Here is a 17,929-nt window from a genome sequence, read left to right as displayed (position 1 = left end):
TTCCTGTGTCCCTGGAGCATTTGGGTACTTTGCTCAAGGGCACAGCGGCAGATTTGACAACTTGTTGGCTCCGGGATTTGAACCAGCAACTTTTTGGTTACTGGCCTAATGGTCTAACCTCGAGGCTACCTGCCGACTCCAACTAAATGTTACTTGTTTGGGCCAGCATTAGGGGATTCTCACAGAGGGTGTTGGGTACGGGGTGGGGTTGAGGGTTATTGCTGGCTGTTTGATCCCCAGGTGCATGCTACTACACTGTAGGGAAGTACAGAGAAGGAATGCTGCCTAGATGTGCCAGGTCTGTTTCTATGGGCAGGATTGATGCATGTATTGTATGTAGGCAGGGCTCTGGCCCAATAAAAAATCAAATCAAATTTGATTTGTCAAATGCGCCGAATACAACAGGTGTAGTAGGCCTTACCGTGAAATGCTTACTTATAAGCCCTTAACAATGCAGTTCAAGAAATATGTAAGAAAATATTTACTAAATAAACTAAAATAAAAAGTAAGACAATAAAATAACAATAACGAGGCTATATACAGGGGGTACCGGTACCGAGTCAATGTGCGGGGGTACAGGTAGTTGCGGTAATTTGTACATGTAGTGACTGCATAGATAATAACCAGCGAGTAGCAGCAGTGTAAAAGCAAAGGGTGGGGGTCAATGTAAATAGTCTGGATGGCTATTTGATTAATTGTTCAGCAGTCTGATGGCTTAGGGGTAGAAGCTGTTAAGGAGCCTTTTGGACCGAGACTTGAGCTCCGGTACCGCTTGCCATGCAGTAGCAGAGAGAACAGTCTATGACTTGGGTGACTGCAGTCTTTGACAATTTTTTGCTCCTTCGTCACAATAGTCTGATTCACACCAAGACAAGCCAAACTGTATTGTGCTTGCCTGGTTACGCATCAGCTGCATTTTTTGGAAAATCGCGGGAAAATACATTGTGAAAAGAAAATATTCAAGCCAGCCCAGTACTGTTCGGGTTGGCCCAACACTGTGAATCCAGCAAACCTTCGGTTGGACATAAGGGACCATTGATGTGACTGTTAGAGGAGTTGGAGAGGGACAGTAGGAGTACATGCTGCGGAGCCTCTCTCGGGAGCACACAGAACCAATGTAGTCAGCAGCAATGTCACCTCAAATATTTTGGGGCACTGAGCAAATTTCTGGTCTTCTTGAACGTTGTTAAAATTCTGTGCAACCTTCAGCTCACGTTTACTGTGAACACTGAGGCTGTACCTGCTTTAAGTTTCAGTTTTAACAGTGGGCAAGTAGGTTACTGTGGCTCCATCAAAAACAATGGATAAAATGCATCCCATAACATGGAAATAGTTGTTCAGCCTTTAGTAGCAGCCAATGTGTGATGTTCAATGTAGACCTTTGACTTTTGAAAGAAACATTCAGAGCTTGACATTCAACTGTTAATCCACTTGTCCTTCAGACAAGGGGACTGAAAATGTTGTGTTTGATACAAGAAACCACTTTACAAAATCAAATGCATTATTATTCGCATACCATTATTACAGAGAATTAATGCTACCCTCTGCCTATTGGCTACTTAGCTTATTCAAGCCTGTCTCAAAATACAACACTGCCCCTTTAAGACAAACAAAATGCTCTTCACCTGACTTGCTTTTTAAAGATGTCGAGAAATGTACACATTTTGTGCTCTCGTAGGAAGCAATCACTTACCTATTTCTGACTGCAAATTATCTATAACTGGGCTCACTAACTAGCAAAGGATATTAACAAAATGTGTGCACACGTGGCTACATAAAGCTCTAGCTTTGATCTCAAAACAACATCTACATCCAATTCTCTTGCATAGTTATTCGTTTTGCATACTAAGTCTTTCATAGTTTGTTTTGTTGTGGTATGTTGCATTGAAAGTGGCTGATATTGTCACAGTAAAGGGACACGTTGATAGTGTTAAATAACAGGGACATGTCTACAAAGTTGAGTGAAGTTCATTCACGTTGAGTGAAGTTCATTCTCATTCGCATGCGCGCAGCTTAGAGGGAACATTGGTCAGCAGTATTATAAAGGGGACAAAGCAAGTTCAAACCTAACTCACTCAACCCCTTTACTCTGACCTTTGGAGCAAACAAGACTAGAGTGTGTGTGTTGTGTTCAATGTATTATGTAAAGCACTGGTCATCTTGCTAAATAAACTAGCAGGAGGGTGGGGGAGAAGAGGGGGTTAAATCAGAGGGGGGGTTGGGTTAGTCAAATGTCAGATGTGTGTACACTGTATATATTGCGTGCCTGTGTGTGTTTTTTCCCTGCTGAATTATTCAACAATCTACTCTTATGAATATGAGTCTGTGTCCCAGACTGAGACCCATATCTCTGTGTGTGTGTGTGTGTGTGTGTGTGTGTGTGTGTGTGTGTGTGTGTGTGTGTGTGTTATGGCTGTGACGGTCATGGAATTTTGGATCGTGGTTATTGCTCAGCCAAATGATCTTGGTCACTGTTATAACCATACAAATGTATATATTTTTTAAAGAACTACATTTTCTCCTCTCCTCCATTCCTGACTGCATGTGCTGCCATAGAAATAGAATATGATATTCATTACGTTTCTACACTCTTAGAAAAAAAAGGTTATCTAGAAGCTAAAAGGGTTCTTTGGCTGTCCCCATAGGTGAATCCTTAGAAGAGCACTTTTTAGTTCCAAGTAGAACCATTTTGGTTCTATGTAGAACACTTTTGGGTTCCATGTAAAACCCTTACAGAGGGGTTCTACATGGAACCCAAAAGGGTTCTACTATGGGGACAGCCAAAGAACCCTTTTGGAACCCCTTTTTCTAAGAGTGTATGTGCTGCTGGAGGGAGGGGGCATTGCCTAGGCAACCAAAGACCCGTTTGCTACAACTATTTGCTTGTTTCACGTTTGCTATATACCTTACTTGTTTCCGCAAGGAACAACAACGTTTCATCACGTTGTTAAGTGTCTATGTTACTACCGAAACAGACTCAACTGCATGAATGTCCAGCAGCTACACCTTCAGTCAGCTGTTCATTCCACAATCAATCAATATATACACTGAGTGTACAAGACATTAGGAACACCTTCCTAATATTGAGTTGCACCCCTTTTTGCCCTCAAAACAGTCTCAATTCTTCAGGGCATGGACTCTAGTTGGCTGAATTCATTAGGGCATGGACTCTAGTTGGCTGGATCTTCTTTGGGTGGTGGACCATTATTGATACACATGGGAAACTGTTGAGCGTGAAACACAGCCGGGTTGCAGTTCTTGACACACTCAAACCAGTGCGCCTTGGCACCTACTACCATACCTTGTTCAAAGTGACTTAAATATGTTGTCTTGCCCATTCACCTTCTGAATGGCACACATACACAATCCATGTGACAATTGTTTCAAGGCTTAAAAATCCTCCTTTAACATCTCCTCCCCTTCATCTACTCTGATTGAAGTGGATTTAACAGGTGACATCAATAAGGGATCGTTGCTTTCACCTGGATTAAACTGGTTAGTCATGTCATGGAAAGAGCATGTACTGTATATACAGTACCAGTCAAACATTTGGACACACCTACTCATTCAAGGGTTTTTCTTTACATTGTAGAATAGTAGTGAAGACATCACAACTATGAAATAACACAAAGAATCATGTAGTAACCTAAAAAACCCTGAAAGAGTATATATATATTTTTTATGAGTTATTTTATTTTCATGACAGTCTTCATCCATAACTGTCATGCATTCATCCTGCAACACTAACTCAAAAAAGTTATTGGACACTGTAAAATCCATGCAGAAAAAGAACATCTCCTCCCAGCTGCCCACTACACTGAAGATAGGACACAAGGTCACCACTGATAAATCCACCATAATTGAGAATTTCAATAAGCATTTTTCTAAGGCTGGCCATGCTTTCCACCTGGCTACTCCTACCCCGGTCAACAGCACTGCACCCCCCACAGCAACTCGCCCAAGCCTTCCCCATTTCTCCTTCTCCCAAATCCGTTCAGCTGATGTTCTGAAAGAGCTGCAAAATCTGGACCCCTACAAATCAGCCGGGCTAGACAATCTGGACCCTTTCTTTATAAAATGATCTGCCGAAATTGTTGCTACCCCTATTACTAGCCTGTTCAACCTCTCTTTCGTGTCGTCTGAGATTCCCAAAGATTGGAAAACAGCTGCGGTCATCCCCCTCTTCAAAGGGGGGGACACTCTTGACCCAAACTGCTACAGACCTATATCTATCCTACCTTGCCTTTCTAAGGTCTTCGAAAGCCAAGTCAACAAACAGATTTCCAACCATTTCGAATCTCACCATACCTTCTCTGCTATGCAATCTGGTTTCAGAGCTGGTCATGGGTGCACCTCAGCCACGCTCAAGGTCCTAAACGATATCTTAACCGCCACCGATAAGAAACAATACTGTTCAGCCGTATTCATTGATCTGGCCAAGGCTTTCGACTCTGTCAATCACCACATCCTCATCGGCAGACTCGACAGCCTTGGTTTCTCAAATGATTGCCTCGCCTGGTTCACCAACTACTTTTCTGATAGAGTTCAGTGTGTCAAATCGGAGGGTCTGCTGTCCGGACCTCTGGCAGTCTCTATGGGGGTGCCACAGGGTTCAATTTTGGACTGACTCTCTTCTCTGTATACATCAATGATGTTGCTCCTGCTGCTGGTGAGTCTCTGATCCACCTCTACGCAGATGACACCATTCTGTATACTTCTGGCCCTTCTTTGTTAACAACCCTCCAGGCACGCTTCAATGCCATACAACTCTCCTTCCGTGGCCTCCAATTGCTCTTAAATACAAGTAAAACTAAATGCATGCTCTTCAACCGATCACTGCCTGCACCTGCCCGCCTGTCCAACATCTCTACTCTGGACGGCTCTGACTTAGAATACGTGGACAACTACAAACACCTAGGTGTCTGGTTAGACCGTAAACTCTCCTTCCAGACCCACATCAAACATCTCCAATCCAAAGTTAAATCTAGAATTGGCTTCCTATTTTGCAACAAAGCATCCTTCACTCATGCTGCCAAACATACCCTTGTAAACTGACCATCCTACCAATCCTCGACTTTGGCGATGTCATTTACAAAATAGCCTCCAATACCCTACTCAACACATTGGATGCAGTCTATCACAGTGCAATCCGTTTTGTCACTAAAGCCCCACATACTACCCACAATTGTGACCTGTATGCTCTAATTGGCTGGCCCTCGCTTCATACTCGTCGCCAAACCCACTGGCTCCATGTCATCTACAAGACCCTGCTAGGTAAAGTCCCCCCTTATCACAGCTCGCTGGTCACCTTAGCATCACCCACCTGTAGCACGCGCTCCAGCAGGGATATCTCTCTGGTCACCCCCAAAACCAATTCTTTCTTTGGCCGCCTCTCCTTCTAGTTCTCTGCTGCCAATGACTGGAACAAACTACAAAATCTCTGAAACTGGAAACACTTATCTCCCTCACTAGCTTTAAGCACCAACTGTCAGAGCAGCTCACAGATTACTGCACCTGTACATAGCCCACCTACCACATTCTTCCACTGCAAATCTACCATTCCAGTGTTGTACTTGCTATATTGTATTTACTTTGCCACCATGGCCTTTTTTTTGCCTTTACCTCCCTTATCTCACCTCATTTGCTCACATCGTATATAGACTTGTTTATACTGTATTATTGACTGTATGTTCGCTTTACTCCATGTGTAACTCTGTGTCATTGTATGTGTCGAACTGCTTTGCCAGGTCGCAATTGTAAATGAGAACGTGTTCTCAACTTGCCTACCTGGTTAAATAAAGATGAAATAAAATTAAAATTAAAATTACCATCGGTTAAACAGTTATATGGACCAGTTATATGGACCAGACACAGTGTGCGTGTGGGGGGTCTTCTGCCATTGTTTTAATCTGTATCTATTTGTTTCCCAGTTGTCTTTACTGTACCACATGAAAAATAGCCAGTGGGCATCAAAGCACTTCTGTCCTCTAGGGTTCATCAAGCTCCGGTGAGACCTTTACCCTAGGTACAGATCTAGGATCAACTTTCCCTCCCCCCATTCCTAACTTTAACCATTGGTGGAGAAAATGAAAAACTGACCACAGATCAGCGTCTAGGGGCAAATACCCCACACTGTTCATCAATGCCTTACTGATAACCAGTAGGTCAATACACAATACATTGTGGTTTAATTCCCAGAGGTCTTGGATTCTATTTGTCAATGTGGTTGTAAAGCTCTCAGGAGAGTTGACCCCCTCTGTTTATTTGCCCTAGCCTTCTGTCAGGGTCTCCATGGTAATAAAGGGCAATGTTCACAACACTATCAGACAGAGATGGAATCCTGAGTGTAAATACCCTCAAATACCTCACTGTTGTTAGCCTCCAGATGCGCGTGCACACACACACACACTCTCGCCCTTCCAGGCCCCCTTGCTATGGGATTAACTAAAGCTCTCCTTCAGACTCTCTCTGTTTCTGTTTTTTGTTCTGTTTTATTGCTCAGCAGTAAACCCTTTTTATGTCCGGCTCCAGACTACCCCCCCACAACCTCTTGCTTATTTTTACTGAATTTTACTGTTTAATAGAGTGTGAGAAGGGGTGGAGACAGAAAGAGAGATGGAAGGGGAGAGAGTGTCTGGAAGGCAGTTCTTATCGTGCTTTTGGGCCCAAATGACCAACAGGATCAGACATTAAAAACAAAGCTAGACACGCCTTTTCTGGCTGAAACTGTCCACGGGCGCGGGGGAGGGCCCCCCAGACAAACACACACACATACATGCAGTGCACACACACACACACACACTCACTCACACGCGCGCACACACACACACAGATCTGTGCCCTGACTGAGCGTCTCCGAGAGGTCAACAAATGGTACCCGCTCACCCACAGGGGGGAACCCAGTCACCCCGCGGGCACTTTGTTTATGCCCAGCCCCCTCCACTTTTCTTTCACTCCTTCTTCACTTTCTTCCCCTGGTCCGGGCCTGGCCCTATCCCCCTCCGATCAGCAACCCCTCCCTGACCCCCAGGGCCCTGCGTGTCAAGCCGCCAGGTTACCCAGAGTTTAGTGGTGCTGCTTAGACGCCACAGAAGTCTGTCCCTTTCCTCAACTCCAACTCCCAGCAGCCATAAGTACTTTACTAATGACTTAATTGATAAATAGATTTTTGTATTTGATTCGGGTGAGTGGATCGGGATAATAAAAGGGCAGAGTGGGTTTGTGTGTGTACAGTATGTGTCAGGTCTTGTTCTCTCCATAAATAAAAGGATAGCATGGTGTCTATAACATATATGGATAGTATGTCATAGTCACCATGCTATCCATGCAGTTATGGATAGATCCACACCTGACATATGCTATACATGCAAACAGCCATATATTTCACAGAAACACTCGAGTCACAAACATACATTTCACAGAAACACTCGAGTCAGTGTGGTCAGAGAGCAGACTGGTGAATAAGTCATCAGTTGCAACGCCAAGCAGCTATCAAGACTACATGATGACTTCAGGCAAGTTCCACATGAGTCCGCTAAACCACTAACACACATGCACGCGCACACACACACATACGCATACATGCACAAACACACACACGAGGGATGGAAGGAGGAGGGTAGAGAGACAATAAACACGGCGAGTCCAAGGAATGCATAGGGAGGAGGGAGAGTGAGAGGAGGGAGGGGTGGGAATCATCTGATCTGACACAGAGAGAGAGAGAGAGTAGCCATTTGGCCTTCTGATGGACAGAGGAACAGCACTGAGGAAGATTACTAGTGGCAAAACTCTTGACAGACTGACACACAGTGTATGAAAGTTGTCTCTCTACCTTTCTTTTTTTATTCGCCCTCTTCACCCCTCTTTCTTTCTCTTTTCACTCTGTCTGTTGAGCTCCCTTTATTCGCTATATTATTTTCCCACCCCTCCTCTCTTTTCTCTGCCACCCACTTACAGTGCCTTGCGAAAGTATTCGGCCCCCTTGAACTTTGCGACCTTTTGCCACATTTCAGGCTTCAAACATAAAGATATAAAACTGTATTTTTTTGTGAAGAATCAACAACATGTGGGACACAATCATGAAGTGGAACGACATTTATTGGATATTTCAAACTTTTTTAACAAATCAAAAACTGAAAAATTGGGCGTGCAAAATTATTCAGCCCCCTTAAGTTAATACTTTGTAGCTCTTCCTTTTGCTGCGATTACAGCTGTAAGACTCTTGGGGTATGTCTCTATCAGTTTTGCACATCGAGAGACTGAAATTTTTTCCCATTCCTCCTTGCAAAACAGCTCGAGCTCAGTGAGGTTGGATGGAGAGCATTTGTGAACAGCTGTTTTCAGTTCTTTCCACAGATTCTCGATTGGATTCAGGTCTGGACTTTGACTTGGCCATTCTAACACCTGGATATGTTTATTTTTGAACCATTCCATTGTAGATTTTGCTTTATGTTTTGGATCATTGTCTTGTTGGAAGACAAATCTCCGTCCCAGTCTCAGGTCTTTTGCAGACTCCATCAGGTTTTCTTCCAGAATGGTCCTGTATTTGGCTCCATCCATCTTCCCATCAATTTTAACCATCTTCCCTGTCCCTGCTGAAGAAAAGCAGGCCCAAACCATGATGCTGCCACCACCATGTTTGACAGTGGGGATGATGTGTTCAGGGTGATTGATGAGCTGTGTTGCTTTTACGCCAAACATAACGTTTTGCATTGTTGCCAAAAAGTTCAATTTTGGTTTCATCTGACCAGAGCACCTTCTTCCACACGTTTGGTGTGTCTCCCAGGTGGCTTGTGGCAAACTTTAAACAACACTTTTTATGGATATCTTTAAGAAATGGCTTTCTTCTTGCCACTCTTCCATAAAGGCCAGATTTGTGCAATATACGACTGATTGTTGTCCTATGGACAGAGTCTCCCACCTCAGCTGTAGATCTCTGCAGTTCATCCAGAGTGATCATGGGCCTCTTGGCTGCATCTCTGATCAGTCTTTTCCTTGTATGAGCTGAAAGTTTAGAGGCATGGCCAGGTCTTGGTAGATTTGCAGTGGTCTGATACTCCTTCCATTTCAATATTATCGCTTGCACAGTGCTCCTTGGGATGTTTAAAGCTTGGGAAATCTTTTTTGTATCCAAATCCGGCTTTAAACTTATTCACAACAGTATCTCGGACCTGCCTGGTGTGTTCCTTGTTCTTCATGATGCTCTCTGCGCTTTTAACGGACCTCTGAGACTATCACAGTGCAGGTGCATTTATACGGAGACTTGATTACACACAGGTGGATTGTATTTATCACCATTAGTCATTTAGGTCAACATTGGATCATTCAGAGATCCTCACTGAACTTCTGGAGAGAGTTTGCTGCACTGAAAGTAAAGGGGCTGAATAATTTTGCATGCCCAATTTTTCAGTTTTTGATTTGTTAAAAAAGTTTGAAATATCCAATAAATGTCGTTCCACTTCATGATTGTGTCCCACTTGTTGTTGATTCTTCACAAAAAAATACAGTTTTATATCTTTACGTTTGAAGCCTGAAATGTGGCAAAAGGTCGCAAAGTTCAAGGGGGCCGAATACTTTCGCAAGGCACTGTATAAGCCCTCATTCTTCTTCATTCTAAGCCTGTTTTTTTCCATCTATGTAACATTGCAAAAATCAGAAACTTTCTGTCAAAAAATGATGCAGAAAAATGAATCCATGCTTTTGTCACTTCTCGGTTAGACTACTGCAATGCTCTACTTTCCGGCTACCCGGATAAAGCACTAAATAAACTTCAGTTAGTGCTAAATACAGCTGCTAGAATCCTGACTAGAACCAAAAAATGTGATCATATTACTCCAGTGCTAGCCTCCCTACACTGTCTTCCTGTCAAGGCAAGGGCTGATTTCAAGGTTTTACTGCTAACCCGAAAGGAAGAAAGCATTACATGGGCTTGTTCCTACCCATCTCTCTGATTTGGTCCTGCCGTACATACCTACGTTCGGGAGCCGACAGAGAGTACGCTACAGAGAAGGTCACAAGACGCAGGCCTCCTAATTGTCCCCTTGGGTTGTGCCGTCACATGACAAGGCGGAGATCTTTGTGGGCTATACAGTGAGGCCTTGTCTCAGGATGGTAAGTTGGTGGTTGAAGAAATCCCTCTAGTGGTGTGGGGGCTGTGCTTTGGCAAAGTGGGTGGGGTTATATCCTTCCTGTTTGGCCCTGTCCGGGGGTGTCTCCTGACCCCTCCTGTCTCAGCCTCCAGTATTTATGCTGCAGTAGTTTATGTGTCGGGGGGCTAGGGTCAGTTTGTTATATCTGGAGTACTTCTCCTGTCCTATTCGGTGTCCTGTGTGAATTTAAGTGTGCTCTCTCTCATTCTCTCTTTCTCTCTTTCTTTCTCTCTCTCGGAGGACCTGAGCCCTAGGACCATGCCTCAGGACTACCTAACATGATGACTCCTTGCTGTCCCCAGTCCACCTGGCTGTGCTGCTGCTCCAGTTTCAACTGTTCTGCCTTATTATTATTGGACCATGCTGGTCATTTATGAACATTTGAACATCTTGGCCATGTTCTGTTATAATCTCCACCCGGCACAGCCAGAAGAGGACTGGCCACCCCACATAGCCTGGTTCCTCTCTAGGTTTCTTCCTAGGTTTTGGCCTTTCTAGGGAGTATTTCCTAGCCACCGTGCTTCTACACCTGCATTGCTTGCGGTTGGGGGTTTTAGGCTGGGTTTCTGTACAGCACTTTGAAATATCAGCTGATGTACGAAGGGCTATATAAATAAATTTGATTTTGATTTGATCCTTCAACCCATCCAGTGCCCCTCAAGCCTCAAACCACCCCACCTGACTCTCCGAACCCTCACCCCCAAGTATTCTGTGCTCGTTTTCTGTTCCTTAGACAAAGTGAAGTCTGTGTCCTAATGCTTATTCCCAAGGTACCCAGTGGTGATCTAGCTTAGTTGATCAATTGGCTGTCATTGATATTAGAAATACAAATCTGTCTTTTACCAAGGGGTGTATGGTGCAAGGTTGGGGTTTGAAATGGCCAATGGCGATGTCTCAAGCACAAACTAACTCACCATAACACATCTCCCTTTTTCTCTCTCCATCTTAGAACGGTCCCCTCATAGGCCCATTCTCCAGGCAGGGCTGCCAGCCAACACCAGTGTGAATGTAGGGGAGGACGCACGCTTTGTGTGTAAGGTGTACAGTGATGCTCAGCCCCACATCCAGTGGCTGCAGCACATCCAGAAGAATGGTAGTCGCACCGGCCCAGATGGACACCCCTACGTCCGTGTACTGAAGGTACGTCCCAGCCCTCCCTGGCCCCTCATTGGCTGTTTTGACCTGATCAGTGAAAATGATTGGTTCCTCTTTCTTGTGACATCGGATTACCTGATTGACACTCAGTTTTTCATGTATTATTTTTCTTCAAAGTGTAGGCTAATAATTTTTTTGTTTTCAGGTAACTTTTTTGCCATTTATAAAAACAGCATTTTTGTTAATATCACATCTGTCTCTCTCCTTTACGAAGAATAATAAATATCCCTTTTCCGTCTATACTACTGGAACACTGGCTGGCGGCTCCTGTAAACTCCTTTCCCTGCATCTGAGGTGCAGATGTGATAGTAACAGGCCTGTGTTTTGTTTTGTCCCCCTGCTGCCATGTACGTGTGTGTGTGTTTGGTTGTTTGTGTATGCGTGCACATGTGTGTGTGCGTGTTGCTCACACACCTCAGCGCTCAGGCATCAATAGCTCGGATGTGGAGGTGCTCACGCTCACCAACGTGACTGAGGAGGACGCCGGAGAGTATACCTGTAAAGTCTCCAATTATATAGGGGAGGTCAACCAGTCAGGCTGGCTGACGGTCATCCCAGGTAACCGCTGACCCCTGATCCTTGACCTCTGTTGACCACCTCCCGTGTGGTCTCTTTGGGCCTGTCGCTGACCCGGTTCGGTGTGGTGGTCTTAGTTCCTGCTGGGTTGTGGACTGACTGATCCTTTCTACTGTAACTACTGACTGTGACTGTACAGCCATAGAAATGCCTACTGTACCTGCACACTCACACTATCCTGCTATGTCCATCTCAGACCTTTCTACTCTGTCTCTCTCTCTCTCTTCTTCCCCCCCCCATTTGAATGGTGTGATGTGTAAGGGCATAGGTGATTGCCTTCCTCTTCTGTGGTTGTGTGTACTGTGCATGCCCAGGCCTGGTGTGGATACGATTGGGCTCTGGTGTTGTGGGTGAAGGGTATTTTTATCACATGTTTTGGTGTATTGTGTTTGCTATTATTTCTTGTGGTTCAAGGTGCTCTTCCTGTTTGTTTTGAAGACCCTCCCTCGCTGGACCCTCCTTCCCTTCTCTGGAAGCTCCTCCCATCTACTCTCTCTCTATAGATGGGACGACCGTTCTCCTCCCAGCTATAGACACCATCCAGCTACTCCTCTCTCATGGTGTTGTGGGTCTAATTGTTACCTCTGCTTTTCCTCCTCTTCTCTCCTCTCTGCTATTTTTTCCCCTCCATTGCTACTCTCACTCCTTTCCTTTATCTTACTTTCTTCCTACTCACCCCTTAAATATAATTTATCCTTTTAATGTCCACCCTCCCTTTCTCATCCTCCATCCATGTCTCTTCCTCTTCTTTCTCCTCCATCCCTGTCTCTTCCTTATACTTCTCCTCCACCCCTTCTCTCCCATCGACCTGCCCCTTCTCTTTCTCCTCTTCCTCCCTTTCTTCTTCTACCCTTCCTCTCTCATCCTCCTCCTCCTAACCCTCTCCCAGACCGCAGGTGTAAACACCACGGACAAGGAGATTGAAGTCCTCTACCTCCCCAATGTCACTTACGAGGATGCTGGGGAGTATACCTGCTTGGCGGGTAATTCTATTGGGATCTCCTATCACACTGCTTGGTTGACGGTGCTTCCAGGTATATACACTCATATACTGCCCTCCCTTTCCCCTCACTCTCTCTCACTCTCTCTCAATGTAATTCACTAACGGTTTTAAATGTTCGGTCAATAAAGTTATTTTGATGATTTCTATGGGAAGAAGGTAGAAGTGAAAAGCTCCTTTGGAGTGAAAGACACACAAACTCAACAAAATAACAAAATATCAGAATACAATGATGAACTTACAGTCAACTACTCAACATCTAATTCGGTGTAATATTAGAGCAGGAATATGTATTACATATATTTTGTTATCTTGATGTTTTGAAAGCAAGGGGCCAGATAAAGAGACATTTGCTTATAACCCGACTTCTCCGAATGGCTCGAGTGTCTCGTTACTCAAGAGGAGGTTTGCCTCTCTCTCCCCCTCCCTCATCTCTCTCCCTCTCTCCCCTGGTTCTCGGGGAAAGTATGTTGGTGCTACGTACATTTTGGCTCGGACTGCAAGTTTTTACAGAAGAAGGGTGTCTGTCTGTCTTGGTGATTCTGTCTGTCGGTGTCAGTGGCTTCTCTGTCATTTCCTGAGAATTAATAAAAACTCCGTCATGGCTCCACGTCTTTCCTGACTCTGATAATTGATTGCCTTTTTATTATTTCTCCTTGAGATAATAAAAAAATAATGTCACAGCTGGAATACTCACGGCTTGACTTTCTCAATTATCAGGGCCAATATTTTTTAAATGTATTCAATATATTTGATATAGTGTGTGTGTTTAAATTAGGTATGTCAGAGTTAATCAGTTAACTTGATTTTAGTGTACACTTTTTTTTATTGTGATTGATCAGATTGTATGAAAGCGTTAAAAATCAACTGAAAACATGAAAATACATAATATATATACTGCTAAAAACAATGTTGTCTCCAAAACAAGTTGACATTGAGGTTAAAGAAGGTGTGCTTTATCAAAAAAGGTGTGCTTTATCAATTTACTTAATTTTTATAACCATTATTTTGGGATAAATCAAGACATCATTATTCTTGTAATGCTTTTTGTATAAACAATCTTAAATTATCTTAATTTGAGCGAATTCTGAATTTGCGATTAATCAAATCGTCAAACGATTAACTCGATTAGAACATTTTATCATTTGGACTGACAAACATCCATAGATTTAGCATGGGGTCATTGACACCCTTGATAAAGATTTGCAAAAATAACTGTATAAAATAACTAATTCAAATACTGAGCTATATTATTTTATACTAATACAATTGCTCAGAGAAAGAGATTTTCTTTTCTGCTTATGTATTCTCATTTTGACTGCAAACCCACCACTTGTGTCCATGGCCAAAGAGCTCTATTTTCATGCCCTCTGACCAAAGCACCGGTTTCAATCCAAGTGCCAATGCCATTTAGCAAACTCCAGGCATTTACTTATGTTGGATGACATGAAAATAGAGCTCTTTGGCCACGCACACCAGTGGTGTGTTTGGTGTCGAAAATGAGAATGCATGAGCAGAAAAGAACGCCATACCTACTGTAAAATATGGTGGTGGTTCTGGCGCTATTTTGCTTCCACTGGTCTTGGGGCCTTTAAGGTCAACGGCATCATGAACTTTACCCAGCACCAGGACATTTTAGCCAAATACCTGGTGTCCTCCCCCAGGAGGCTGAAACTTGGCCGCAAATGGATCTTTCAGCAAGACAATAACCCCAATAACACTTCAAAGTCCATAAAGAAATGGTTCTATAGCAGTGGAGGCTGCTGTGGAGAGGAGGGGTCATACGTGGTTTCTAGCCACATGGAAACCACGTATGATACCAACCATTGATTGCATTCCAGCCATAATTATGAGCCGTCCTCCCCTCAGCAGCCTCCACTGATCTATAGCTAGGTTTCCATCCAAATAGCAACAGATTTTCATGCTAATATAACAAAAACACATAAACAATACTCGCATTTTCCCACCAGAGATGTGTTTCCATCCAATTGACTTGTTGACGGTAAAAGGCTGTGCTTGATGACGTAGTGCACATAAAAATAATAATAATAGGTTAAATTCCCATGTACCGAATAAAACATACAAGTTAAATGGGTTTCCATAGCATTTTCAACTCTACTGATGGTTTTGTCACAAAAAAACATTTCTTATATAGCAAATGTGCCCACTCTGGTCTTGGCACGTGCACTCGATATAGAACAGCTCGCTTGTATAGCCTACATGATGAGATTATTATGGGGGAAAAAAGCAACTATCAAGCTCATCACAGTGCAGTTTCACCACCCTGTGAAGTTCATCATAACTTATTTCATCTGTAGCATAATAAACTGCATGCTTTCCTTAGTGAGAGGACCACATACACCATATAATCTCGTGACTCCAAGTTTGATAAGATGGTTATTATTATATCGATATTTGCGCATAAAGGCATTTCCACTTCCATTTCTTGCATAATACATTTTACCGACACAAAAAGATCCCACCTTGTCTAGCAAATTTTGTTTTGTTGACATTTGGAAGGTTTACCAACAAATTTTGATCAGGCCTGTCGTGACATTTTTTTATCCAACATAAAAAGGTTGGCTGGAAACCTGGTTATTTGCCACAAAATCAACATTTTGCAATGGCCATCTGTCTCTGGATTTGAAACCCATTTTCAAGTCCATAAACTTAGACAAAGGATATCAAGCATCTGGAAGGATTCTGTATGGAGTAATGGTCTAAGATCCCTCCCAATGTGTTCAACTCATAAAATTTTTTAGAAAATGTCTCAGTGCCTTTATCCTCACGAGGTGAGCTATTGAAAGGTATTAAAAACAGACTCCTACCTTTTTGAGAAAAAAAATATATTACTGTTAAACAATCTCTTTCTCTAAGCATTTATATTCATATAAAAGAATAGAGTTTCCAAAATTTTTGGAGCATACTATATAGCTCAATGTTTCAATGATTTATTTTATACAATAATTTTTGCTCATCTTTATCAAGGATATCAATCATTTCAAACCCCACTGTATATACCAAACACAGTTGAAGTCCATATAAATAGAACACTTATGCTCATTCCTTAGAGGTTCAGTTCAGGCAACAGAGTTGGCCAACATTAATACATCTACATGTATGTATGGTGGGTGAGATGTCTGGACTCTGGACATTAAATGAGATGGATGATAGCACTTAATCTCCTGTAATCCACAACATGAACAGACAGCAGGTACAAAAATCCCCTCAATAACCTCCCAGATAATAGCCTTGCTTTGTCTCAGAACAAAATACTATTATTATGCATAGTTCCTTTCCCCCTATTTACATGCACATATTACTTCAATTACCTCAACTAACTTGTACCCCCGCAAATTGATTCGGTACCGTTACCCCCTGTATACAGTGCCTTGCGAAAGTATTCGGCCCCCTTGAACTTTGCGACCTTTTGCCACATTTCAGGCTTCAAACATAAAGATATAAAACTGTATTTTTTTGTGAAGAATCAACAACAAGTGGGACACAATCATGAAGTGGAACGACATTTATTGGATTTTTCAAACTTTTTTAACAAATCAAAAACTGAAAAATTGGGCGTGCAAAATTATTCAGCCCCTTTACTTTCAGTGCAGCAAACTCTCTCCAGAAGTTCAGTGAGGATCTCTGAATGATCCAATGTTGACCTAAATGACTAATGATGATAAATACAATCCACCTGTGTGTAATCAAGTCTCCGTATAAATGCACCTGCACTGTGATAGTCTCAGAGGTCCGTTAAAAGCGCAGAGAGCATCATGGAGAACAAGGAACACACCAGGCAGGTCCGAGATACTGTTGAGAAGAAGTTTAAAGCCGGATTTGGATACAAAAAGATTTCCCAAGCTTTAAACATCCCAAGGAGCACCTTGCAAGCGATAATATTGAAATGGAAGGAGTATCAGACCACTACAAATCTACCAAGACCTGGCCATCCCTCTAAACTTTCAGCTCATACAAGGAAAAGACTGATCAGAGATGCAGCCAAGAGGCCCATGATCACTCTGGATGAACTGCAGATATCTAAAGCTGAGGTGGGAGACTCTTTCCATAGGACAACAATCAGTCGTATATTGCACAAATCTGGCCTTTATGGAAGAGTGGCCAGAAGAAAGCCATTTCTTAAAGATATCCATAAAAAGTGTTGTTTAAAGTTTGCCACAAGCCACCTGGGAGACACACCAAACATGTGGAAGAAGGTGCTCTGGTCAGATGAAACCAAAATTGAACTTTTTGGCAACAATGCAAAATGTTATGTTTGGCGTAAAAGCAACACAGCTCATCACCCTGAACCATACCCACTGTCAAACATGGTGGTGGCAGCATCATGGTTTGGGCCTGCTTTTCTTCAGCAGGGACAGGGAAGATGGTTAAAATTGATGGGAAGATGGATGGAGCCAAATACAGGACCATTCTGGAAGAAAACCTGATGGAGTCTGCAAAAGACCAGAGACTGGGACGGAGATTTTTCTTCCAACAAGACAATGATCCAAAACATAAAGCAAAATCTACAATGGAATGGTTCAAAAATAAACATATCCAGGTGTTAGAATGGCCAAGTCAAAGTCCAGACCTGAATCCAATCGAGAATCTGTGGAAAGAACTGACAACTGCTGTTCACAAATGCTCTCCATCCAACCTCACTGAGCTCGAGCTGTTTTGCAAGGAGGAATGGGAAAAAAATTCAGTCTCTCGGTGTGCAAAACTGATAAAGACATACCCCAAGCGACTTACAGCTGTAATCGCAGCAAAAGGTGGCGCTACAAAGTATTAACTTAAGGGGGCTGAATAATTTTGCACGCCCAATTTTTCAGTTTTTGATTTGTTAAAAAAGTTTGAAATATCCAATAAATGTCGTTCCACTTCATGATTGTGTCCCACTTGTTGTTGAGGGAGGGAGGGAGGGAGAACGTTGAACGTTGAAATATCCAATAAATGTCGTTCCACTTCATGATTGTGTCCCACTTGTTGTTGAGGGAGGGAGGGAGGGAGAACGTGTGTGTGTGTGTGTGTATTTTAGAGAGTGTGTCTT

General features: G+C 43.0%; 1 protein-coding gene across 7 annotated transcripts in view; it reads left to right on the top strand.

Moving 5' to 3' along the window:
* The window catches only part of LOC135504727 (fibroblast growth factor receptor 2-like), a 106,241-nt gene that overhangs the window by 50,447 nt on the left and 37,865 nt on the right, over positions 1–17,929 (top strand). For 5 of the 7 annotated variants that reach the window (XM_064923543.1, XM_064923540.1, XM_064923539.1 and 2 more), the window contains 2 exons: positions 11,098–11,288; positions 12,769–12,913. In XM_064923543.1, the coding sequence (XP_064779615.1) occupies positions 11,098–11,288; positions 12,769–12,913 (336 nt within the window). Of the gene's footprint in view, positions 1–11,097; positions 11,289–11,722; positions 11,862–12,768; positions 12,914–17,929 lie in introns of all 7 variants that reach the window. The other 2 variants (XM_064923542.1, XM_064923541.1) reach the window with 1 other exon arrangement.

Source organism: Oncorhynchus masou, chromosome 18, assembly GCF_036934945.1.
Source record: "Oncorhynchus masou masou isolate Uvic2021 chromosome 18, UVic_Omas_1.1, whole genome shotgun sequence".
NCBI classification, from domain to species: domain Eukaryota; kingdom Metazoa; phylum Chordata; class Actinopteri; order Salmoniformes; family Salmonidae; genus Oncorhynchus; species Oncorhynchus masou.
This window is presented reverse-complemented; position numbering and strand designations above follow the sequence as displayed.